The sequence below is a fragment of the Oncorhynchus nerka genome, linkage group LG2 (assembly GCF_034236695.1).
Source record: "Oncorhynchus nerka isolate Pitt River linkage group LG2, Oner_Uvic_2.0, whole genome shotgun sequence".
Classification (NCBI taxonomy): Eukaryota; Metazoa; Chordata; class Actinopteri; order Salmoniformes; family Salmonidae; genus Oncorhynchus; species Oncorhynchus nerka.
In genome coordinates, this window is record NC_088397.1 from 64362423 (window position 1) to 64387747 (window position 25325).

General features: G+C 42.3%; 2 protein-coding genes across 5 annotated transcripts in view; both read left to right on the forward strand.

Annotated features, from left to right (window-relative positions):
* LOC115139547 (S-adenosylhomocysteine hydrolase-like protein 1) overlaps positions 1-7654 on the forward strand; it is a 65111-nt gene extending 57457 nt beyond the window's left edge. For 2 of the 3 annotated variants that reach the window (XM_029677059.2, XM_029677079.2), the window contains exons 15-17: positions 1660-1738; positions 4244-4364; positions 4560-7654. In XM_029677059.2, coding sequence (XP_029532919.1) covers positions 1660-1738; positions 4244-4364; positions 4560-4566 — 207 coding nt within the window. In that variant the 3' untranslated portion in view covers positions 4567-7654. Of the gene's footprint in view, positions 1-1659; positions 1739-4243; positions 4369-4559 lie in introns of those variants that run through there. The other variant, XM_029677069.2, reaches the window with a different exon arrangement.
* A 4717-nt stretch (positions 7655-12371) lies between these two features.
* LOC115139559 (striatin-interacting protein 1 homolog) lies at positions 12372-21488 on the forward strand. 2 transcript variants are annotated; one of them, XM_029677091.2, is made up of 21 exons: positions 12372-12581; positions 13266-13335; positions 13443-13517; positions 13617-13751; positions 13900-14020; positions 14158-14226; positions 14310-14416; positions 14508-14635; positions 14739-14921; positions 15049-15269; positions 15421-15486; positions 16205-16268; positions 17842-17913; positions 18033-18107; positions 18214-18311; positions 18395-18521; positions 18701-18801; positions 18910-18976; positions 19171-19275; positions 19393-19597; positions 19814-21488. In XM_029677091.2, the coding sequence occupies exons 1-21, from the start codon at positions 12471-12473 to the stop codon at positions 20062-20064; spliced, it is 2451 nt and encodes an 816-aa protein (XP_029532951.1). In that variant the 5' UTR covers positions 12372-12470; the 3' UTR covers positions 20065-21488. The 2 variants fall into 2 exon arrangements, with proteins under 2 accessions (XP_029532951.1, XP_029532959.1); XM_029677099.2 differs by having other exon boundaries at positions 12425-12581; positions 19817-21488.
* Positions 21489-25325: the final 3837 nt, after the last annotated feature.

A 25325-nucleotide genomic window follows, 5' to 3' on the forward strand; every position in this document is an offset into this window, starting at 1 on the left:
TCTTACAAAAGCTTTCCAGAACTTGCAAACCGCTTTTTATACTGTTCAACATACCTTGTGTCAATTGAAGCTTATCCTCAATACTGACAAAACTAAACTAATGGTGTTTTCTAATGCAAGAAATAGACCTCTGAACCTTTCACCTATTACTACCTTTCAGGGCAAGATTGAGGTTGTAACCTCATATAAATATCTTGGAATTTTAATTGATGACGGCTTCTCTTTTTAAATTGCATATTCAACAACTTACAAAACAATTAAAGCTGAAATTTGAATTTTATTTTAGGAATAAGGCCGGTTTTTCTTTTGAAGCCAGAAGGAGGCTAGTATCAGCTACATTTATGCCTTTACTAGACTATGGGGATATTTTATATATGAATGCTTCCACTTAGTGTTTGAGAATAATTTACACCCTTTACCATGGCACTTTGAGATTTATTTTAAACTGCAAAACCCTTACGCACCACTGCACTTTGTATACCAGGGTTGGCTGGACTTCTCTAGTCACTCGTATTCTCAGGCACTGGTATACTTTTATTTACAAAGCCATTTTGGGTTTACTTCCTTTTTATTTGGGCATTTTTATTATTCAGAAATGTGGTGGGTACTCTCTTTGTTCGCTGGACTTTATCCTGCTAACTGTTCCAAATGTCCGAAATGAATTTGGTAAAAGGGCTTTTATGTACTCTGCGCCATCGTCTTGGAACGCCTTACAAAATACTTTTAAACTGGAAGAACTTGTCCAGATTGGTATTTTTAAATCACTGATGAATGATTTTGAGACTGATTGCCTGACCTATCAATGTTTTTAATTTGCTGTTTTTGATTTTGTTATACTCTTGTGAATTCTATGATGGGTTTTTTTCTTGTAGTTTTTCATGTTGTTTGTCTGTAATTTTTGTAATGACTTGGTGCTGCCTATCTTGGCCAGGACGCTCTTGAAAAACAGATTTTAAATCTCAATGAGCCCTTCCTGGTTATATAAAGGTTAAAAAAAAAGTAGTGCTGCAGATAGCAGCAGGTAATACAGACCCTCACTGCCTCTTTCAACCCAACACTAGCTACCAGATAGGAGTCTGTGGGTTATTATGTGGTCTATTCCCTCCCATAATTAGGCCACCGTGGTAGATGATAAGAGTGTGCCTTGACCTCAGTGTCATCTCTAATAATAAACCTACCGGGAATGGCTAAGGAGGGCTTATCTGAACTGAGCATGTCTCATGTAGATTAGATAGAGCTAGGACAGGGGAAGCAATGGCATAGTGTAGCCATCTCCCCTAGTGCATATTTCATTCAGTGACAATTTGTGCATCGAATAACACCTTTCATTTGGCACATTAAGAAAAGTATATTTACATACACAGCTGTATATTTAGACTGCTGTCATGGCATTTCTAAAAAGGTTCAGGGGTTATTCGACGGTTCCAGGAACAGTGTGGGTATTTATAAAATGTTGTTTGAATGCAAGTCGAATAAGGTCCAGTTGCAAATGAGAACTTGTTCTCAACTAGCCTACCTGGTTAAATAAAGGTGAAATAAAAGTAACGGGGCTCTGTGTGTTCACACGAGTACATTGTATAATGTGATTATTGATATGTCTATTTCTGAGATTGTGTGTGTAGACAGATGATTGTGTATGGTGCTTAATTTCTCCAACAGGCTCTGGCCCTTATTGAGCTGTACAATGCTCCAGAGGGCCGCTACAAACAGGATGTCTACTTGCTGCCCAAGAAGATGGGTGAGTCCTTATTATATCCTCATGTGTTTGGAGCGTTACATGAGAATACAGAGAAATAGTGGTTGTAGTGGTAGTTATAATTATTATGTTATGGTCTAGCTAGCTACTCAATTCCACGCTTCAAAATTTCTTCGATCACGTGGACTGGGATATGTTCCGGATAGCGTCGAACAACAACATTGATGTATATGCTGATTCGGTGAGCGAGTTTATTAGCAAGTGCATCGGTGGTGATGTACACATAGCGACTGTTAACCTTCCCCAACCAGAAACCGTGGATTGATGGCAGCATTCACGCAAAACTGAAAGCTCGAACCACTGCTTTTAATCAGGGCAAGGCAACCGGAAACATGACCGAATACAATCAAATAAGCTAAGCATCAGTATAGAGACAAAGTAGAGTCATAGCGGCTCAGACACGAGAGGTATGTGGCAGGGTCTACAGTCAATCACGGACTACAAAAAGAAAACCGCCCGTGCCACCGACATGGCCCGCTACCAAAACCTGCGGACTCTCCTTCACCGCAGCCAACGTAAAACATTTAAACGTGTTAACCCTCGCAAGGCTGCCGACCCAGACGACATCCCTAGCCGTGTCCTCAGAGCATGCGCAGACCACCTGGTTGGTGTGTTTACAGACATATTCAATCAATCCTTATCCCAGTCTGCTGTTCCCACATGTTTCTAGAGGGCCACCATTGTTCCGGTTTCCAAGAAAGCTAAGGTAACTAAGCTAAACATCGCCCCGTAGCACTCACTTCCTTCATCATAAAGTGCTTTGAGAGACAAGTCTAGGATCATATCACCTCCACCCTACCTGACACCCTAGACCCACTACAATTTGCTTACCGCCCTAATAGGTCCACAGACGACGCAATCGTGATCACACTGCCCTAACCCACCTGGACAAGAGGAATACCTATGTAAGAATGCTGTTCATCGACGACAGCTCAGCATTTAACACCATAGTACCCTCAACTCATCATTAAGCTTGAGACCCTGGGTCTCGACCCCGCCCTGTGCAACTGGGTCCTGGACTTTGACTGGCCGCCCCCAGGTGGTGAGGGTAGGAAACCTCTCCACCCCGCTGATCCTCAACACTGGGGCCCCATAAAGGTGCGTTCTCAGCCCTCCCGTACTCCCTGTTCACCCATGACTTCGTGGCCATGCACGCCTCCAGCTCAATCATCAAGTTTGCAGGCGACACCACAGTGGTAGACACAGTGGTAGACTACCAACAACGACGAGACAGCCTACAGGGAGGAGGTGAGGGCCCTCGGAGTGTGGTCTCAGGAAAACAACCTCACACTCAATGTCAACAAAACCAAGGAGATGATCGTGGACTTCAGGAAACAGCAGAGGGAGCAGCCCCCTATCCACATTGACGAGACAGTAGTGGAGAAGGTTGAAAGTTTTAAGATCCTCGAGGTACACATCACGGACAATCTGAAATGGTCCACCCACACAGACAGCGTGGTGAAGAAGGCGCAGCAGCACCTCTTCAACCTCAGGAGGCTGAAGAAAATTGTCTTGTCACCAAAAACACTCACAAACTTTCACAGATACACAATCGAGAGCATCCTGTCTGGCTGTATCACCGCCTGGTACGGCAACTGCTCCGCCAACAACCGCAAGGCTCTCCAGAGGGTAGTGAGGTCTGCACAACGCATCATCGGGGGCAAGCTACCTGCCCTCCAAGACACCTACATCACCCGATGTCACAGGAAGACCAAAAAGATCATCAAGGACAACAACCACCCGAGCCACTGCCTGTTCACCCCACTATCATCCAGAAGGCGAGGTCAGTGCAGGTGCATCAAAGCAGGGACCGAGAGACTGAAAAGCAGCTTTTATCTCAAGGTCATCAGACTGTAAACAGCCATCACTAACATTGAATGGCTGCTGCCAACATACTGACTCAAATCTCTAGCTACTTTAATAATAAAAAAATGGATGTAATAAATGTATCACTAGCCACTTAAACAATGCCACTTTATATAATGTTTACATACCCTACATTACTCTATACCATCTACTGCATCTTGCCTATGCCGTTCGGCCATCGCTTATCCATATATTTTGATTTACATATTCTTATTTATTCCTTTACACTTGTGTGTATAAGGTAGTTGTTATGAAATTGTTTGATTAGTTGTTAGATATTACTTCATGGTCAGAACTAGAAGCACAAGCATTTCGCTACACTCGCATTAACATCTGCTAACCATGTGTATGTGACCAATAGAATTTGATTTGACAACATGCAGCAATTCCTGCTCTAGCTGTTTAATCACTCCCTCTGATTGTGGACGTAATGATACTGTTTCACAAGTGCTTGTTTTGGACAAGCTGTTCAAACCACATCCACTGGTTTCTGAGGCCCTACTTATTTCCTCTGATGACATGAATGTGGCATTCCGTTACATTGACACGAATCGTTACATTGAATAAAATAAAACATTGTTTATCATTTCTATAATTGTATGTGTGTTGTGATTGTCTCAGATGAGTATGTTGCCAGCCTGCACCTGCCCACCTTTGATGCCCACCTGACTGAGCTTTCAGATGAGCAGGCCAAGTACCTGGGTCTCAACAAGAATGGCCCATTCAAACCCAACTACTACAGGTAAAATCATCCATCTAAGATCCCTTTAAATGACACCCAAATATCAGATTTATGTATGATTTATCTGCAATGGATCCCCACAGCCACAACATACATGTTCTCATTGGTCCAATCGAGTTAAGGTAAAGTAAATGTTTGTATGTTGTACAGTACAAACATTTGACTGCTAGGTTTGTTAATTTTTGGGTTTCACAGGTATTAGCTTGCATGACTGGACCACAACTCTGCACTCCTTGACTTGGACAAGGCCTGGATGACCAGAAGATAATGAAATCTATATTTAATTTTTTAAAGACACTGTTTCTGTTTTCAAATCGAGCTCTATTCCGTCATCTTAAGTAAATGTTACCCTGTTTCATTTGCTGTTTTGTGTGTTTAGTTTCACCATCAGTTCTGTAAATACACACCTCCTCTAAGAAACCAGCACGCAGGATCCCACTGGCCATGAATGACTAATTAATTGAAAGTACAGCACTTAAACTCTGCTCTCTGCTAGAGATGTATTTTTTTCTACAGAAGTCTGATTTCATACCCACTCTCCACTAGAATAGACATTTTTTTTGGTGGTTTATCAGTAGTTTGTTTAATGTTTATATTATTGTGCCAAATGATTGTGTAGGGAAGGGGATCGTTGTGATTGAGATTTTATTTGTTTTCTGCATTGATGTCGCTACACGCTTCTCAAATAATTACATTCCAGCCAGGGGAACAGGGAGAAATGGCCTCTACACTAGAAAGTCCCAATCGCATTTAAAGGTCCAATGCAGCCGTTTGTATCTTAATATCTAATCATTTCTGGGTCACAATTAAGTACCTTACTGCGATTGTTTCTTTTTTTAAAACTATTTTAATTGAAAACAGCTTCTTAGCAAAGAGCAATTTCTCAAGCAAGAATTTTGCTAGGACTGTCAGGGAGTGGTCTGAGTGGGTTGGGGAAAACTGAAAACTAGCTGTTATTGTCAGAAAGGTTTGGAACTCTCTTATTGGTCTATTGACTAATTTACCGTCTGGTGATGTCATCAGGCCGGCCAAACTCCATCCCACCAAAACAGGCTGAAACTTCAGGCAGTCTTTCAAACAGCTCTTACTCTAAAAGGGCATTATTGTAATTTTAACAATTCCACAGCCTTATTCCAACCTCAGTCTAGAAATATATATAAAACAAAGGAAATTAAGTGTTTGACTGCACTGGGCCTTAAACACATTGTCACGTTTCCTACTGGAAACATGATACCCACATAGATGTTTATTACCAGCTGTTAATTTTACTGCTCTATCCTCTCTCCCTTTGAAACAGAGCTGAAATGTGATTGAATTGAAAATATGATTACTTTTACTGACTGAATCTCCTAAGGCGTACATGTATGCATGCATGTACAGTACAGAAATGTAGTTATCTTCACCAACATGTAGATACAGAAAGGTATGTGTAACCAGAAGAGCGATTATCCAATGTGGCACTGGTTTTGATTGGTTCTCACATGGTTATAGGGTAATAAGACTGAAATGTTTTGCATTAAAGGACTCTTATCAGACTCAAATGACAATAATGGAGTTGACATTTCTCCATGTCTGGTCCTAATTATGTGGAAATGCGTTTATTGAAAATATTTTTGAAATATTGTAGATGGCTGATAGTTTATTGTTACTGGTATCATTTTTTGTGTCGTGAATCCTGTTTTTTCTTAATGTTCCTAATCACCATGTTGTCCTTCTCTGTTCTCTACATCCATACCTGCGTGTTTTCATGTCACCATCACATGGTCACTATTGTCAGTTTTTAGCAGAAAGAATAACCTTACACAGCCAACCAACTCTCCATAAGGGAGAGTTGTTTTTCAGTGGAGTAATGATGATCATCAGACTGCAAACTGCATGTTTTATGGTGTTTAGTTTTTTTCACCCGCCGATAGTATTACAGAGGGTAAATAATATGTATGTATTACCTGTGCATTTAACAGACCACTGTCATCCTGGTCTGTTAACATGGGACACCGAGTCCATTGAATACAGACCACATCTGTGCATACAATTTTAGTTTTTGCTGAAGTTTTCAGGCTTTTCTGTCCTTCCATTTTAGCTGTGTGAAACAGATTTGTGTATATGTTCGCTGATGCAACTGTGAGATAAAGCACTTTCATCTTTGCACTACCTAAAGCTGTTGGGCATTACAAGCAAGGACTTATGCGTGAGAAGAACATTGTTGGCGGGACATTGGCGTCGTAACGTTGGTTACTGGTCAAGTGACAGTGCCTTGTGACTCATCTGCTACTGTACATATTCATCACTTGTAGGATTATGTCCGTCTGCTCTCTTCCTCTTTGGAAGCTGTCCAACAGTGTTCTGATTCTGCAATATAATCGCTGTGCACAAATCTAGTGGACTCTTATAAAGATTTGTACTTACTGCTTGATGTGTCAATATTTTAAAGTTACTTCCATTGTGAGTTAACAAAGTAGTTTTAATTCACTTGTTTTGTACATACCATTGTTTTTGAAAGTACAGTACATTTTTCCATTTCTTCCCTTGGGTATGGTCTGTATAGCACTACCAAAAGCAAAATGACTCGATCGCCCAGAATTCCTTTACATGCACTGCATTGATTACAATGCCTCTCAAGTTCAGTTTTAGTTAAATGAATCTTCCATATTTTTAATTCATTCATATTGTCATAACGATAAGGACTAGCCAGATGTCCTAATAACTGACAAATATAGTCAGTTTATGAAACATTGTCTAACAGGAGAGAGTTCTTATCTCACCAGCTCTCAAGTCCAGGGTCATTTGGCTGTTGTATGCAACAGTGCTCTGCAATTTCACTTCAACCGACGTAAATAGTGAAGAACTCTAGTGACATATAATTATTATGCTTATGTGATTGATTTGTAACCATTTTTAATAATTTCATCTCGAAAATACCATATACCTAGTGACAAGTTTCACTTATTGACAACAGTATTCAAAACCAAGTGATGCGTGAGGAGCTGAAATGTTGACCCTTTATTATTTGAAGCAAGGATCACTGAGACGTACATGATGCGAGAATCGCTTATGTATCTCTGGTTTCGACAAAACTAACTTTTTAGCTGATTATTTGAGCTTTGCAAATGAAATCATAATGTTAGATTATACAGTACTATGTATTATTTTTCTGTGTATTATTTGGTGTAGTCTGGCTGAGTCTCAATTCAAATTGATTTACTTGAATGCTCTCCGATGCTGTTGTTTCTGCTTTCTGTTGGTTGATGTATATCTATCCCTTTAATAAACTTTTATGTGTTTGAATTAAACTGCTCGTGCAAAAATGTTGTCCCATTTCTGTAACTGACTGTATGGGGGTTTTCCACTTAGCATAATATTTTCTAACACTGTTAGAAATTGTATTAATGTAAACAATGCTTTAAATGACAAAATATAGATTAAAGTATAACAAATATTTGATGTGGCTGCTTCAAATAATGTAAGACTGGGCCAACAATGACTGTGTATTTCAGTCCTAGCTCCTGATACGTCTACAGCAGCCATAGGTTAACTCGCTTCACTGCCCTCCAAACACAGCAGAGGAAATCTCCCTCCTTGGGTGATTTATGATCACTAGCTTTTTGGAGCTTTGACTAACTCATCTTAGATAACAACCCAAAGCTGCAGTGCCAAGCAGAAGTGCTTCCACACATCTTCACCCAGCACTGGCATGGCAGGGTCAATTGGAAAGATGTACACAAGTGTGTCAATAATGTGTAGAAAGAGGTAATCATCATTAACCTTTAACTAGGCAAGTCAGTTAAGAACAGATTCTTATTTACAATGACGGCCAAACTCTAACGCGGACGATGCTGGACCAATTGTGTGCCACCCTTGTGTGCCATTGGGACTCCCAATCACAGCCAGTTGTGATAGCCTGGAATCGAACCAGGGTCTGTAGTGATGCCTCTAGCACTGACATGCAGTGCCTTAGATCGCTGCTCCACATTATGGTCCAGTAGTTATGTTCCAGTTTTGTGCTCATCTTCTCTGCAGTGCTCTCCACAGTCACCAGGTCTCACAGGGTATCTTCCAGAGTAACCACTGGGATGGCGCTTCATCATGGCTCTCACAATCAGACAGGTGATAGCTCTTTCAACTTCTGGTTTCAAGTATAAGTTGACCTCTTCTCCACTGGCCACTGACATTCCAAGGATGTCAGACAGGTGCTTCTCCAGATCATCCAGTAAGGGCCAGTCCCTCAGGATGAGTGTGGAATCCTCAGGTGCACCACATTAGATTCAGAAGTTTGGTCACAATGGTGTATATGGTTGGAAAACCAATCCCAAGAAGTTCTCCATGGACAAGAGGGGACTCCGATAAAGCAGAAGTTTATACCGGAGGAGGGTCCAGTCTTGCAGTCAAATGTGATCGGCTGACGGACACTTCGAGTGACCGCTGTCATGACAGTCCCAGAAGCCTCACCATATCCAGCAGCCAGGGCTTTTTTCAGGGCAGCCACACTCAGCAGGTCATCAAGTATGGAGTGCACATTCCTGACCCCACAGGCCTGAAGAATAGGACCTGCATCTGCTTTGTATCATTTAAAACATCTGTGTTGTGCAGAGTACCCAGCCTGGGTTGGGTTTCCCAAAAGCATCTTAGCACTAAGATCATCTTATATCATTTAATTGGAATTAAGACGACCTTAATGCTACGATGCTTTTGGGAAACCCAGCCCTGGTCTCATAGACTATACATAACATAGTAAACATACATCTGGGACACTTAAATTAGTATGATATGTTAAGTTTGGTATGGTTACATAGAATCTGGGACACTTAAATTAGTGGGCCATAACTAAAGTTGGGTGATTGGTCGGGGTGGGCGTATAACGCAAACATCTAGCAACCCAAAGGTTGCATTTTAGCTAATTAGTAACTTTGCTACTACTTACTACTTTTTAGCTACTTTTCATGTTAACTAACTCTAACCTTAACCCTTCAACCTAACTCATAACCCTAACCCCTAGCCTAGCTAATGTTAGCCACCTAGCTAACATTAGCATTAGCCACCTAACTAATGTTAGCCACAATATCATATCATTTTTTAAATTTGTAACATATTGTATGATTTGCAGTTCGTAACATATCTTACAAATTGGAATTTGTAACATACAAAATGGATGATGGACATCCACAAAATAACTACATAGCATACGAAACTTAACATATCATACTAATTTGGGTATACGGGATTTACATTTACTATGTTTCGTCTACCCCTGAGTCCAGGTTGGAGTACCATCAAGGTCCTGCAGAACAGATATCGCCACCCACATCATCAGGTCGACAAGTGCCATCCATGCTGGTGATCCCTCTCCCTCAGGGGAGTCTGCAAGGTTGGCTCCAACTCTGAGAATCACTGGTGACAATTTCCACCACCTTCCAAGATGCACTCTGTAGATGGGAGGCTGGGAAGTAGGTTAAGTCACTGTTGTTGTCCTCAGTGGCCTTGGAGTAAGCTTCTGGATGAAAAACCAATTGGTTTGCTTTGAGTCACAGTCTGCGCTCTGCTTGTAGTATTTATGCTACAGCAAGACAGAAAATGAAGGCCACAAGTTCAGAGACCATGAATACTACAGGAAATAATGGAACTGATAGCTAATACACATCTGTTTCAAGTGAAGTGACATACTCACAGGTTAAGAGAGGAAAGGGAGAAACACTGACCCTTCAAGGCTATTAGACTGGGAGTTCCTCAGTGAGTAGGCCCGAAGAGAGAGATCCAGATAGGATGAGTTTTAGATTTCTTGTGCTTATTGCTATGATTACCAACTGTACTGCACTGATTGGGTGTAAGAGATTTTAGTGCAGAAGATCTACAGGGAGTTTTGAGAGGAGTGGTTCCATCCTTCCAGGCCTGGAGTAGGATATTTTTTGGGGGGGTGTACTGAATATGTGTAGCACAGGCGGCCGATGGTACCTTAATTGGGGAGGATGGGCTCTTAGTAATGGCTGGAACGGAATTACTGAAATAGTATTGAACACAAACACATGGTTTCCATGTGTTTGATACCATTCCATTTACTCCATGCCAGACATTATTATGAGCCATCCTCCACTCAGCAGCCTCCTGTAATGTGTAGGCGTTTCTTTTCTTCCCCTTTTCCATTTTGTTTTGGACAAAAATGTTCAATTCACACTCCGACCTGTAAAAGGCAGCAATACGTAAGTAAGTCTGCGTCGGGGAAGAGATTGCTGAGGGTGTGAATGAGAGTGCGAGTCATGAACCAGAGGCGGAAGAAAGGCTCCAGGCTCAAACCTGTCTTCTGAATAAATACCTAATGGTGTTAAAGAGTACAAAACAACTACTGAGTGTGAGTTCCTGTCTCCTGTTACAGGTGACCATGGAGGGAGTGACATCCCACTGGGCACACACTGTTTGAATCAACGTTGTTTCCACATAATTTTAATGAAATTACATTGAACCAATGTGGAATAGACTCTGAATTGACATCTATGCCCAGTGGGTTGGAGTTTTGAAGTGAGCTTGACCAGGGTGAAGTAGAGACTTCCAATATTTTCCCTGAGGAGCCTGAGATGATTTTGGACTGGTAGGAGTGACATTTTTTTTTTTAAATGTGGATTCCTGCTTTTTGGCCGACCCATACATTGTTTCAAACTGGGTAAAGGACAAACTGGGAACGGTTACATCTGTGAAAGTTTTTGTATAAAGGTGTTCCGCGTCATGCATCTCAGGGCTCAACCTGTGTCGTTCTTTGTTTTCCGGAGCAGGGCACCGCTCAAAGGAGTGATCAGTGGGGTGGCATTGAGTGTAAAGGTGGTTAAGATGAGAAATAATATTCCTGGTGTTTGTGATGCTTGCAGTTTGGTGAGACACAGACCCAGTGGAAATAGTGAGACAGAGAATACGCTGTCTGTCTTTTTAAGCTTTGATATGGACTTTCTACCTGATAAGGTCAGGCTAGGGTATATTAGCTATTCGGTGATGGTGTTTGTTCCGAACCCACTACGATGCTCTAAGTGCCAAGGATTTGGACATGTGGCAGCAGTATGTAGAAGGGAGATTCCACAATGTGAAAAGTGTGCAGGAGGGCATAGTCAGAGGGAGTGTGAAGTATAGGTCTTCTCGGGTCAAAACAATTGGATCCGGACCCGAGGACAATCAGACCAGAACTCAATATTTTTTTAAAAAGGGGGACCCAGACTCGAACGGACCAGAGAACATTCAGACCCAAACCCTAATGGACCCGACGACAACCAGACCTAGGCCAAAACCGTACCCTAACGGGTCTAGACAAGAACCGAGTGACAAAAAAAACTATGTCTATCATCCTAGTTGCTCTTCTGGTTAACGAATGTCTTTATTTGTTGGTTAGGTCTTCTATAAGTCAATAAATTCACCTTATTCACATAAAATAAATATGCTATAGACTATGCAGAGCTGTGGTCGGGTCCATTTGTGTCCACTCAGGACTATCAGCTAGTTTACATAGACCCGAGACCTGATGACAATCAGACAGGACCCGACCCGGACCCAAGGAAAAGGTTAGAGTTTTCGGGTCTTGGCATTCGGGTTTGGTTTGACCTTTAGTGTGAAGTTGGGGTTGAGAAATCACTGTGTGTAAACTGTGGGGGTGCCCATACAACTGAGGATCCGAAATGCCCTGTATGAGAGAGACACATTGAGATTGCCAGAGTTTGAGTGGGGAAGAAGAATATTTCATATGCTGAGGCAGTAAGGAGAGTCGAGGATAGCCCAAGGATGAGGGATTCGACTAGGACCCCCCCAGTGAGTAGGCCTGAAGAGAAAGATCCAGATAAGATGGGGTTTTATTAAGGTTGGATTTCTTGTGTTTATAGCCATGGTGATCAACTGCACTGCACTCATGGAGCGGAAATTGATGTGGTAGTTGCAGCAGCATAAAAATATTGGTGTGTGAGAGATTTTAGTGCACAAGATCTACATGGAGTTTTGAAAGAAGGGGTTCCAACCTGCAAAAGGCAGCAGTACTCAACACAGTGTCTAGTCGGCCTGAAATTCACACGAAGAAGAAGAAAGTATGCGTCTCGTCATCCGGAGAGCCACACAAAAAAGGAAAACTTTGTTGGTCAATCAAACATGGACGTTGGTGGTAATGGTGGTGGATTGATTGTTAACAATAAACAGAGGGCTATGTTACCCAACAAAAGTAGGGGTGAATTTGTCCGTAATCAAAGAAAAGACTCGGAGGTAAGGACAAAAAAAAATACTGGTTTACTGTATTACGTTCTGCATCATAAATGCATGTTTTGTGCTAGCAACAAGCCGAACGGTAGCTAGCAACTAGCGTGTTAGCCGATACATGCTAACTAGATATTTATTTATCCCGTGGTCCGTTTTCACCCATTACAACTGTTCTGATGACCAACAGTAAGCTAGTCAAGAATTGTGGCTCGCTTTCAGAATTGTTAACCCTGAACACGGAACTGCCACTTGTCCAACGCTACCTGTTAGCTAGCTAGGTAACGTTTGCTACAGTAGTTTGCTACTTGCTATAGCTATCCAGCTTCTGTTTAAATATAGCTCAAGCCTTCTGCTATTCAGAACTCGTTACTATAGTAGATATATTACACTATTATATAGTACACTATTAGGGCACTTCGGATCCCTAATACCCCCCCAGGGGGTGTCTAAAGCGTTACAACAGGGATACTTGACATTTCAAACACCCTTGATCCTACAGCCTACTATGAGTTCACTGTATTGAATACTGTCAAATCCAAATGCAATGGACTTGCTCCATCTGGCTGCAAACTTAAAACAATATTTCCTTAAATAAAAAGACTAGGACATTGGAATGTGCCCACATTTTTCGTCTCTTTGTGGTCTGAAATAGCAATACAGTAGTGTATTTTTGTCTGTGTTCCGACATAGGGCTTCTCTGAGTCTCCAGACCTCGAGTTTGAGTATGCAGATACAGACAAGTGGTCTGCTGAACTGTCAGGTGAGGTATTTCTGGACAACCTCCTTTATTATTTTTTTTAAATAGTGACCTCTATGACATATGCTCTTGTGAATTTGGTACCAACTTTGCCTACTTATCTTCTCCAGAGCTATACAGTTACACTGAAGGACCAGAATTTCTTCTCAACAGAAAATGCTTTGAGGAGGAATTCCGAATTCATGGTACATACCTTATCGACTTGCATGCGTTGTCTTCCTCCAGTGTGCTTATATAGATATAGTACCTCTGACTGAGTGTGTTTTGTTCCTGCCCTGTCTCAGTGTCTGATGATAAATGGACTGAGCTGGACGTGTCTCAACAAAGAGCTCACGCCATGCGTCTACTGGACGGCCTGGAGGTGATCACCAGGGAGAAGAGGCTGAAGGTGGCCAGGGCCATCCTTTACATGGCTCAGGGTAGGTCATCAGCTCTCAAGGCTTTAGCAGCATAAGTTGACTAAGGAAGCCTGTGAAGATGTAGCTGTTGCCATATGTTTTTATAGTGAGGCAGCCAGCAAACAATGTTTCAGCACTTAAGTCATGTTTCCTATCTGTGGCTCTACAGGGACATTTGCAGAGTGCAGCTCTGAGGCAGAAGTGCAGCACTGGATGAGGTACAACATCTTCCTGCTGCTGGATGTTGGCACCTTCACTGCTCTGGTGGAGCTGCTCAACATGGAGGTTGAGTAAGTTGGAACTACAAATCAGTGAGATTGTTTTTGGGATGAAATTATTTGCTATACAAAATGTTGTCAAAATCAGGTAGCTGATTCTTCTTTCTCTCCTCTTCTCCCCTCTCTCTCCTCTGCTTCTTCGCTCTCAGTAACAGTGCTGCCTGTAGCAGTGCAGTCAGAAAGCCAGCAATCTCCTTGGCTGACAGCACAGACCTCAGGTAAGATTACACACAGACTTTCCTGCAGCTCTATATAGTTATACACAAGTGTATTGGAGTCCTCTGATGCTAGTGTTCCTCAGGGTGCTGCTCAACATCATGTATCTGATGGTGGAGACCATCCAGCAGGAGGACCCAGCTGACTCACCTGAGTGGAGGGCCACCAGGGAGACCTTTAAAACAGAGCTGGGTAAGAGTGTGTGTGTTTTTATTAGATAGAAGGGTTTTGTAGAGGAGTAATTTTGGACTATAGTCTTTGCTCTTTCCCCTCTCTCTCCCAGGCTCTCCTCTGTACAACAACGAGCCCATCTCTGTCATGCTTTTTGGCATGGTGACCAAGTTCTGCAGTGGCCATGCACCCCACTTCCCCATGAAGAAGGTTCTTCTGCTGCTGTGGAAGAGCATACTGGTGAGAGAGGGATTTTATCTTATTTAGCTGATTTTGGCTATTGTGTTAGCCAGGTACTTTTGGCTGGCATATATATTAGTCTCTTACAACACATCTTCTCCAGTTCACCCTCGGGGGGTTTGAACAGCTCCAGAACATTAAGGTGCGTAAGCGAGAGCAGCTGCGCTTGCCCCCCCTCCCAGAGGACAGCATCCGGGTCATCAGGAGCATGAGGGCAGCATCGCCTCCAGCTTCTGCCTCTGACCTCATCGAACAGCAGCAGAAACGGGCACGTCGTGAACACAAGGTAACCTCTACCGTGCCTGAATTAAATCTCAATGCAAGGCAACAAAGTGAAGGCAGCCCCCTGTTTGACACCTGCTCAATGTAACATTGTCAGGCTCATATGAAAAGTACCCTTTCCTCTCCATTAGTCCCTGACAAAACAGGACAACCTGGATGCCTTCAATGAGAAGGACCCCTACAAGTCAGATGACCCTCGTGAAGATGAGGATGACAACGATGACAATGACAACTCCATGGAGGTGGAGCCTTTTCCCATGGAGCGGGATGAGGTCATGCCCCCGCCCATCCCACACCCCCCCTCAGAGAGGGTGAACTTCCCCAAGGGTCTGCCCTGGGCACCCAAAGTCAGGTACGGTGCGGGGTACTTCTGAGGGAGACCTCAAGAAGACCATTTGCTACAGATTAATGCTGTGTCTTTAGATGTACTTTGTGGTTTTATGTGTCTTGTATAATATGCCTAATAGTGTATGACTATTTTTTTGTTTTGTTTGCTTTTACAGGGAAAAGGACATAGAACATTTCCTGGAATCAAGTAGAAGCAAATTTATTGGCTATACGCTTGGAAAGTAAGTTCAATTGGTGTTTTAAAAAAAATTTTTTATTTAAAGATGCACTATGCAGAAATCGCTCTGCCATTTCCAGATTGCTAAAATTCTAATGGTTAACCTAATTTTTTTGTGACAAAACAAGCAAGTACAGTAGAATATTAATGTTCCCTCTAAAGCGCTGTGAAATATCTTTTCCATAACCAAAAATATATTATTTTCAGCTGTTTGAAGCTGGTGTACAAAACCGAAAGTAAAAGACGCAAAACAAAACTTGAGAACGGGAAGTATAGAAATAGCTCACATAGAACAGATCGACCGCTCCTTAGACTTGCTTTCAATGCGAATAACAGATCTATAACACACTTTTCTATGTGAATTTGGTTGGGTCGCCCAAGAGGATACTACGGGATTTTGGCAACGAGGCCCTTTATCTACTTACCCACGGTCAGATGAACTTGTGCATACCATTTTTATGTTTCTGTGTTTGAAGGAAGTTGCTAACTGGCGCTAGCGCAAACCATAGTCTTCCAGTCATTGCACTAATGCTAGTTAGCATTGGCTCGTGAAACTACCTCTTAACTTCCTACATACTGGACGCAGATAAATAAAAATGATATCCACAAGCTCATTGCCCAAATCTTGAAGAATTCCTTTAACAGAGATTTACTATTCTTCTTGAAAAGTAGTTTCCTGTCGAGGATCCTTGACCTAGATTTCGTGGTTATTTGTATTGCAGTGACACAGATACAGTTGTCGGCCTACCCAGACCCATCCATGAAAGCATCAGAACATTGAAGCAGGTATTATGCAGTTCTCAACATGTCTCAAGCATTGTTAAACATGGATAGATGTTCTAGTTCTTGCGTAATAATCCTGCATTGTGCCTGAAAGAGAGCGGCTCAAGTTGGGCTGGTCTGTGACTCACTGACACGTTATTATTCAGAAGAATAGGGCAACCTCAGTGTCACACAATTGAGAACTTAATTTCCAGAGGATATGAGTTGGATGTGGTTCTGTACAAAGAGATGATATGAATGAATATATACAGATAGCAATACAATGAATGGGTAATTGGATACAGTAGCACAAGCAATATTATTGTTATCCCGCTAAAGTCTATGCATTTGGTTGGGGGGGTTCTACTAAGCTAATGTGAAATTGTTTTAATATGTCATACCAATGATCATTTTGCTATTTGATTTAACTGATTTGATATCATGTTGAGTTTTGCCTTACTGCGTTTAGCCCATAGAAACACGTTGAATAACATTCATACATGGAAAAATAGTCAAAAAAGGAAGTATATTGTAAAGTGGGACCCATATTTAACCCCATTTTCTTGCTCAACACTACTTCCATTCATTAAAAATAATAATAACAGTTCCGGGTTACGTTTTGATGAGTCTTGTGACTTGCCAAGCATGCCAATTGCCCACTCCCTCAACTTGATGTAACCTTTATTTAACTAGGCGTTGTGTGACACAACTCCACATTTTAGTGGCTTTTATTGTCCCCGGCACAAGGTGCACCTGTGTAATGATCATGCTGTTTAATCAGCTTCTTGAGATTCATCCACCTGACAGGTGTGACATAATCTTGGCAAATGAGAAATACTCACTAATAGGGATGTGAACCAAATTTGAGAACGTTTTTGTGTGTATGGAGCATTTCTGGAATCTTTTATTTCAGCTCAAGAAACATGGGTCCAACACTTTACATGTTGCTTTTGTATTTTTGTTCAGTATAGTTAGTAGCCCAAACCGTTCGGATGCTACAGACGTTTTTGTGAGAAGACTGATTTTTTGTGTAATGTGCCCTGGTCTAAGAAACACCACTGTTGCTCTGCCACCTTCCACAGCAGATGCGGAAGGCCTACATTGGCGGATTGAGACGCAGCCCATGCAGAAAACCATATCTATAACTTAAATAGACAGTTTTTTATGGAAGATTTTTTATTATGGTAATTTGAGTTCTGCGTGGACATCGATTCTAGGGGGATAGGAATGTACGAAAAGGACTGTATAACACCTAGCACAACTACTATGAACAACTAACAATACAGATTGGAACCGTAAACAGCAAACACAAGTTACTATAGTTACACCAACTCAACTTTGTCCACTCACTCCATTACACATGTCCACTTGGAGAGAAACTGAGGAGTCTGACCTTTGAAGGGTTGTCAGGTGTCTGGCCCTCTAGCAACCTGACCCTAGCACCCTATCAATGGCCTGGTCACTGGGATTTTGAGGGGCATGTTTATCATCCCCCAGTCTCTCTGGCACTGTTGCGGGATGGGTGGCGTGAGGTGATGAGAGGGACCTCACCACTGGTAGTGGGAAGACCGTGACAGTGTTCTCCATTTCCTTGCAGCATAAGTACATCTCTATAGCTGAGATTCAGATTGCCAAGGAGGATGAGTTTCAGAAAACTCCATTGTCAGGGGTGAGTGCCAATGCATATCACTGACCTATCACTGGGATATATACAGGAATATTACTGTCCAAGAGAAAGGGCAACAAGTGTTTATTTAAAAAAAAAAAAAGTATTGTGTTTGTTTATAGGGGGAAGAGGATGTGGAGATGTGCTCCACTGAGCTGTTATACCAGGGCATTCTTCCCAGCTTGCCTCAGTACATGGTGAGTGTTCTGCTCCCCTTGTATGCTGATGAACATAGATCTCCAGTCCATTTCTATGACCTCTAAACCCTTGGTAAAATTGACCTGTGACTCTTGTCCCTATCAGATTGCCCTGCTGAAGATCCTGCTGGCTGCAGCCCCCACCTCCAAGGCCAAGACAGACTCCATCAACATCCTGGCAGATGTGCTGCCTGAGGAGATGCCGTGAGTCAACTGTTCGTTTTGAAAGGGAGCTGTATTCAGTTGAGCTCCAATTGAAAGGGTTTGATTTGATACTGTATCTGCAGGACCACGGTGCTCCAGAGCATGAAGCTCGGTGTAGATGTTAACCGCCACAAGGAGATCATTGTTAAGGCCATCTCTGCCATCCTGCTGCTGCTTCTCAAACACTTCAAACTCAATCACATCTACCAGGTACTGGCAACCCACACTCAACCACTGCCACCAAATACAGTCAAACTCTGACTTAGCCTCATCTACCAAGTATTGACAACCACTTAATAGGAGTGGTCATTTCTCACAAGCACCTCAAACTTGTGAATGGTTTTACCTTGCCTTACCCTTCAGTTTCTTGTGGGATTTTTTTTCAACAGTTTGAGTACATGGCTCAGCACCTGGTGTTTGCCAACTGTATTCCTCTCATTCTCAAGTTCTTCAACCAGAACATCATGTCTTACATCACAGCCAAAAACAGGTACGTTGGTGGATTTGAGCCATTTCAAGACTCAGATGATCAAGAAGTTCTGTGACCTTTTTTTAGTAATCATCTCTCTCACCACCTTACTCATTCTATCTCCTGCAGTATTTCTGTGCTGGACTTCCCTTACTGTGTGGTGCATGACCTTCCGGAACTTACTGCAGAGAGTTTGGTAAGTTGCACACTCCATCCCTCACATAATTGAAATACTTATTGTAATATGAGCTGCTGAACTTAAACAAACACCTAGGAAATGTTGTAGAAGAGGTGAGGAAAACACCAGGGTACCTAATGGAAGTGTTACAGTAGTCGAACATTGGAGGTGAGGTGTTGGTACCAATTGGTTGGTTTGTCTGTGTTCTTCAGGAGGCTGGAGACATTAACCAGTTCTGCTGGAGGAACCTGTTCTCCTGTATCAACCTGTTGAGGATTCTGAACAAGCTGACCAAGTGGAAGCACTCCAGAACCATGGTGAGGGAGAGACCCACCCACCCAAAACAATGCAGAGTTATTCTTATTCACTAGGAGAGACATCAGTCTGCGATTCTTTTAGATCATAATTTCATACCTTGCACTTCTCTCTGTCAGATGCTGGTGGTGTTCAAGTCTGCACCTATCCTGAAGAGGGCGCTGAAGGTCAAACAGGCCATGATGCAGCTGTATGTCCTCAAGCTGCTCAAAGTGCAAACCAAGTACTTGGGCCGCCAGTGGAGGAAGAGCAACATGAAGACCATGTCTGCCATCTACCAGAAGGTCCGCCATCGCCTCAATGACGATTGGGCCTACGGTAACGGTGAGTCGCTGTCAACACAAATCGACCCAGAAAAAGCCCATTGAGTTTTTCAGTCAGTGATTGACATGATATGATTGGGAGCCTCATAGCTGCTATCATAGATGTAACCGTGAAACATTTCCTCACAATGACTGTGAACTGCTAAATGTAAGCACCCCTACGTTTGTCAAGTTACCCCATTACCCCAAGTAATGAGCTTCCATGTTTCTTTGACAGCAGACCTGGATGCGCGGCCCTGGGACTTCCAGGCAGAGGAGTGTGCTCTGCGCGCCAACATTGAGCGCTTCAACAGCCGCCGCTACGACAACAACCAGAGCAACCCTGACTTCCTGCCCGTGGACAACTGCCTGCAGAGCGTTCTGGGACAGCGTGTCGACCTGCCGGAGGACTTCCAGATGAACTATGACCTCTGGCTGGAGCGAGAGGTCTTCTCCAAGCCAATATCCTGGGAAGAGCTACTGCAATGAGAACAGGGCTGGGGTTGAGTGGTGGTGCTATAAGGAGGTTTTCATTACACCTCCCCAAGGTGGTAACAATGGTCTATATCCCCACCTCTTTAAGTGTACCTCCTATAAGTGCAAATGTTGCTGAACAAGCATATCTGTTACTTAAAGACAGCATTCATAGAGCACTGCATTTGTTTGTGAAAACGATGCAGACATGAGTCCCAATAACAAACCTTATCCTTGCATTGTTGTCACCTCATGCAGAGAGGAGTAACAAGTCAGTAAGTTATATTTAGGAGGTAAAGGGTCAACAGCAAAGCCACCTAAATGTGGACCTTCTGCATTTCCCCTACACAGTTGGACCAATCATTTATAATCCCTGAATCCAGGCACTAAACCAGGGTTTCCCAAACTTGGTCCTGGGCACCCCCCTGGGTACATGTTTTTGCCCTAGCACTACACAGCTGATTCAAATAATCAAAGCTTGATGAGTTGGTTAGTTTAATCAGCTGTGTAGTAATAGGGCAATAACCAAAACGTCCAGGATCAAGTTTGGGGAAACCTTGGGGTAAATTTATCCCATGTAGAACCCTTTTTTGTTTTGAACTGGACCTTTTTACAGAGTGCTATAGGTCTTATCAGCCTTGTCAAACCTCCCAGGGTGGGGATGTTAACCCTTTGTATTCTGGACTTCTTACACACTTAACCCCACTTCTGGGTGGCGGCCCAGTACTTTGCCCTTCAAGCACTACAGTATAGTATGATAACCCTTAGGAACAAGTGCAAAATAAAAAGTGTTCTGTTTGTAAGGGAGGAGTTGCTTGAGTGTGTACAGTATGTGTCTGACTTATGGTTACTGCTTTAACCTCCTGTTGATCAGGCTTTTGAGTCCTTTTTGATGTTCCACTGTTACTCTACGCACTGAGTGTCCATTGGCTTGTATGAATCACACACCTGTATGCAACCCAGGCGGAGACCGTTTGGTATTAAGACATTTTAATTCAATTTACAGACCAACGTTTTATCCTAAAGCAACAGGAAAACGTGCTGGCGCACTCCACAACCTCGTTGAATAAGAACTTGGAAAATGTACTTTATTGTGTGTGTGTATACAGTATTTTTGAGAGAGTGAGGAAAGAAACTAAATGAGCCCTATGTTATTATTTGTGGTTCTCACTTAACAAGCTATCAGATGTTTGTTTTTTTTACTCAAGGGAACAATTTTGCCCACCTGATAACTCCTCAGATTTAAGATAGTTTTATAGTTGCATTGTGCTTATACTTATTTGCTGTTTCTATTGTTTATTTTGGTCTTATAATGGTTATTAAATCTAAGATGGAGAAATGAAAACAGATGTTGGGAAAAAAAATGTCTTTTGTCAATCTGTTTTACATTGTATGACTAAAAATACTGGATAAAAAGAATGCTCCCTCTTGCTCTGTCATTCTTGTTTTTGCTTTATTTATATAATGGAATAAGACAGATTTCTGTCAAACATCTTGATTTTTCCCCCTTATAAACTCCACAAACAAAGAAATGTCCATTTTCCAGGATCCTGTCTTTCAAAGGTAATTTGTAAAAATCCAAATAACTTCAGATATTCTTTGTAAATGGTTTAAACTGTTTCCCATGCTTGTTCAATGAACCATAAATAATTAATGAACGGTCCCTAAGACACTAACAGCTTACTGACGGGAGGCAATAAGGTCACAGTTATGAAAACTTAGGACACTAAAGAGGACTTTCTATTGACTGAAAAACACCAAAAGAAAGATGCCCAGGGTCCCTGCTCATCTGTGTGAACGAGCCTTAGGCATGCTGCAAGGAGGCATGAGGACTGCAGATGTGGCCATGGCAATAAATGGCAATGTCTGTACTGTGAGACGCCTAAGACAGCGCTACAGGGAGACAGGACAGACAGTTGATCGTCCTCGCAGTGGCAGACCATGTGTAACAACACCTGCACAGGATCGGTACATCCAAACATCACACCTGCGGGACAGGTACAGGATGGCAACAACTGCCCGAGTTACACCAGGGACGCACAATCCCTCATCAGTGCTCAGACTATTCGCAATAGGCTGAGAGAGGCTGGACTGAGGGCTTGTAGGCCTGTTGTAAGGCAGGTCCTCACCAGACATCACCGGCAAGTACGTCACCTATGGGCACAAACCCACCGTCGCTGGACCAGACAGGACTGGCAAAAAGTGCTCTTCACTGATGAGTCGCGGTTTTGTCTCACCAGAGGTGATGGTAGGATTTGTGCTTTTCGTCGAAGGAATGAGCGTTACACCTGTACTCTGGAGCGGGATCGATTTGGAGGTGGAGAGTCCGTCATTGTCTGGGGCGGTGTGTCACAGCATCATCGGACTGAGCTTGTCATTGCAGGCAATCTCAACGCTGTGCGTTACAGGGAAGACATCCTCCTCCCTCATGTGGTACCCTTCCTGCAGGCTCATCCTGACATGACCCTCCAACATGACAATGCCACCAGCCATACTGCTCGTTCTGTGCGTGATTTCCTGCAAGACAGGAATGTCAGTGTTCTGCCATGGCCAGCGAAGAGCCCGGATCTCAATCCCATTGAGCACGTCTGGGACCTGTTGGATCGGAGAGTGAGGGCTAGGGCCATTCCCCCCCAGAAATGTCTGGGAACTAGCAGGTGCCTTGGTGGAAGTGTGGTGACATCTCACAGCAAGAACTGGCAAATCTGGTGCAGTCCATGAGGAGGAGATGCACTGCAGCACTTAATGCAGCTGGTGGCCACACCAGATACTGACTGTTACTTTTGATTTTGAACCTCCCCCCCCTTTGTTCAGGGACACATTATTCCATTTATTTTAGTCACATGTCTGTGGAACTTGTTCAGTTTATGTCTCAGTTGTTGAATCTTGTTTATGTTCATACAAATATTTACACATGTAAAGTTTGCAGGAAAATAAACGCAGTTGACAGTGAGAGGTCGTTTCTTTTTTTTTTAAAAACTGAGTTTAGTGATCTTTTGCTAACAACTACTGCTTTTGTAACGGATGTGAAACGGCTAGCTTAGTTAGCGGTGGTGTGCGCTAAATAGCGTTTCAATCGGTGACGTCACTTGCTCTGAGACCTTGAAGTAGCAGTTCCCCTTGCTCTGCAAGGGCCGCGGCTTTTGTGGAGCGATGGGTAACGATGCTTCGTGGGTGACTGTTGTTGATGTGTGCAGAGGGTCCCTGGTTCGCGCCCGGGTATGGGCGAGGGGACGGTCTAAAGTTACACTTTCGCAGACTCAATGCTCATCCATAGGTCTCTAACCCCTCAACCTATGCTGCTGCTAAAATTATTATTGATTTGATTTATTACTCCGTTATGCTGCTATCCATTGATTGCCATTAGTATTTATCTACTTATCCTACTACTGGTCACTATTACTCCTGTTTACATGTATACATTACCATAAGTATCTATATATTCCTACTACCAGTCACTTTTCAGCTCTGTTTACATGTACAGTACCATTCAATAGTTTGGACACACCTACTCATTCCAGGGTTTTTTCTTTTTTTCACTATTTTCTACATTGTAGAATAATTGTGAAGATATGAAAACTATGAAAGAACAATCATGTAGTAACCAAAAAATGTTAAACAAATCAAAATATATTTTAAAGTCTTTGAAGTAGCCAGCCTTTACCTTGATGACAGCTTTGCACACTCTTGGCATTCTCTCAACCAGCTTCATGAGGTAGTCACCTGGAATGCATTTCAATTAACAGGCGTGCCTTGTTAAAAGTTAATTTGTGGAATTTCTTACCTTTATGTGTTTGAGCCAATCACTTGTGTTGTGACAAGGTAGGGGTGGTATACAGAAGATAGCCCTATTTGGTAAAAGACCCAAGTCCATATTATGGCAAGAACAGCTCAAATAAGCAAAGAGAAACGACAGTCCATCATTACTTGTAAGACATGAAGGTCAGTCAATCTGGAAAATTTCAAGAACTTTTAAGTTTCTTCAAGTGCATCAAGCGCTATGATGAAACTGGCTCTCATGAGGACCGCCACAGGAAAGGAAGACCCAGAGTTAACTCTGCTGCAGAGGATTAGTTCATTAGAGTTAACTGCACCTCAGATTCGAGCCCAAATAAATGCTTCACAGAGTTCAAGTAACAGACACATCTCAACATCAAGTGTTCAGAGGAGACTATGTGAATCAGGCCTTTTTTAGCTTAACATCCCCACCTGCCCTGAATAATGGGTCGCCACTCGTGCACATGTAACCTATAGCCTGTTTTAGAGAAATGTAATCATTAAATATTGTAAGAGCTTTCATTGGCTGCTTATGCCCCCTTTATTTATACTATGGTTCTGACTTGGTGTACAGGGAGAATACTGTAAGAACGGCCCATGTTCTGAATTCTGTCACTGTGCATTTCAAAAGTGCTGAACAAATAGTTATATTCACTACGTCCATCCTAGCTCGCTCATTAATGTCTTTATCGAAATTATAGATTGCCTCTTATCCGCTTGTCGTCCCGTTATGCCATAGTTTGTACATCTGAATTATCAGTAGAAACCACATTTGTTTAAGGAAGTCAGCCATATCAGATATGTATTTTTAAAAGGCAGTAAATTAGTCTGAATGAACTGTTTCGCTGCCAGACAAGGTTCCGCTGATTGCCAGATGTAGCAGTGGTAAGGATTCATGGTGCTGAAAAGAAAGCTCTGATGTTGGGACAGCTTTATGTAGGCCCCAGTGGTGTGAAGTACTTAAGTAAAATACTTTAAAGTACTACTTAAGTAGTTTTGGGGGGGTATTTGTACATTACTTTACTATTTATATTTTTGACAAAACATTTTTTTTACTTCTCTACATTCCTAAAGACAATGATGCACTTTTTACTCCATACATTTTCCCTGACACCCAAAAGTACTTGTTACATTTTGAATACTTAGTAGGAGAGAAATTGTCTAATTCACCAATTATCAAGAGAACATGCCTAGTCATCTCTACTTCCTCTGATCTGGCAGACTCACTAAACACAAATGCTTTATTTCTGAACGATGTCTGAGTGTTGGTGTGCCCCTAGCTATCCGTAAATTAATGTTAAAAAACAGATTGTGCCATCTGGTTTGTTTAATATAAGGAATTTGAAATGATTTATACTTTTACTTTTGATACTTAAGTGCATTTTAACAATTACATTTACTTTTGATACTTAAGTATATTTAAACCAAAAACTTTAAGATTTTTACTCAAGTAGTATTTTACTGGGTGACTTTCACTTTTACTGGAGTCATTTCCTTTT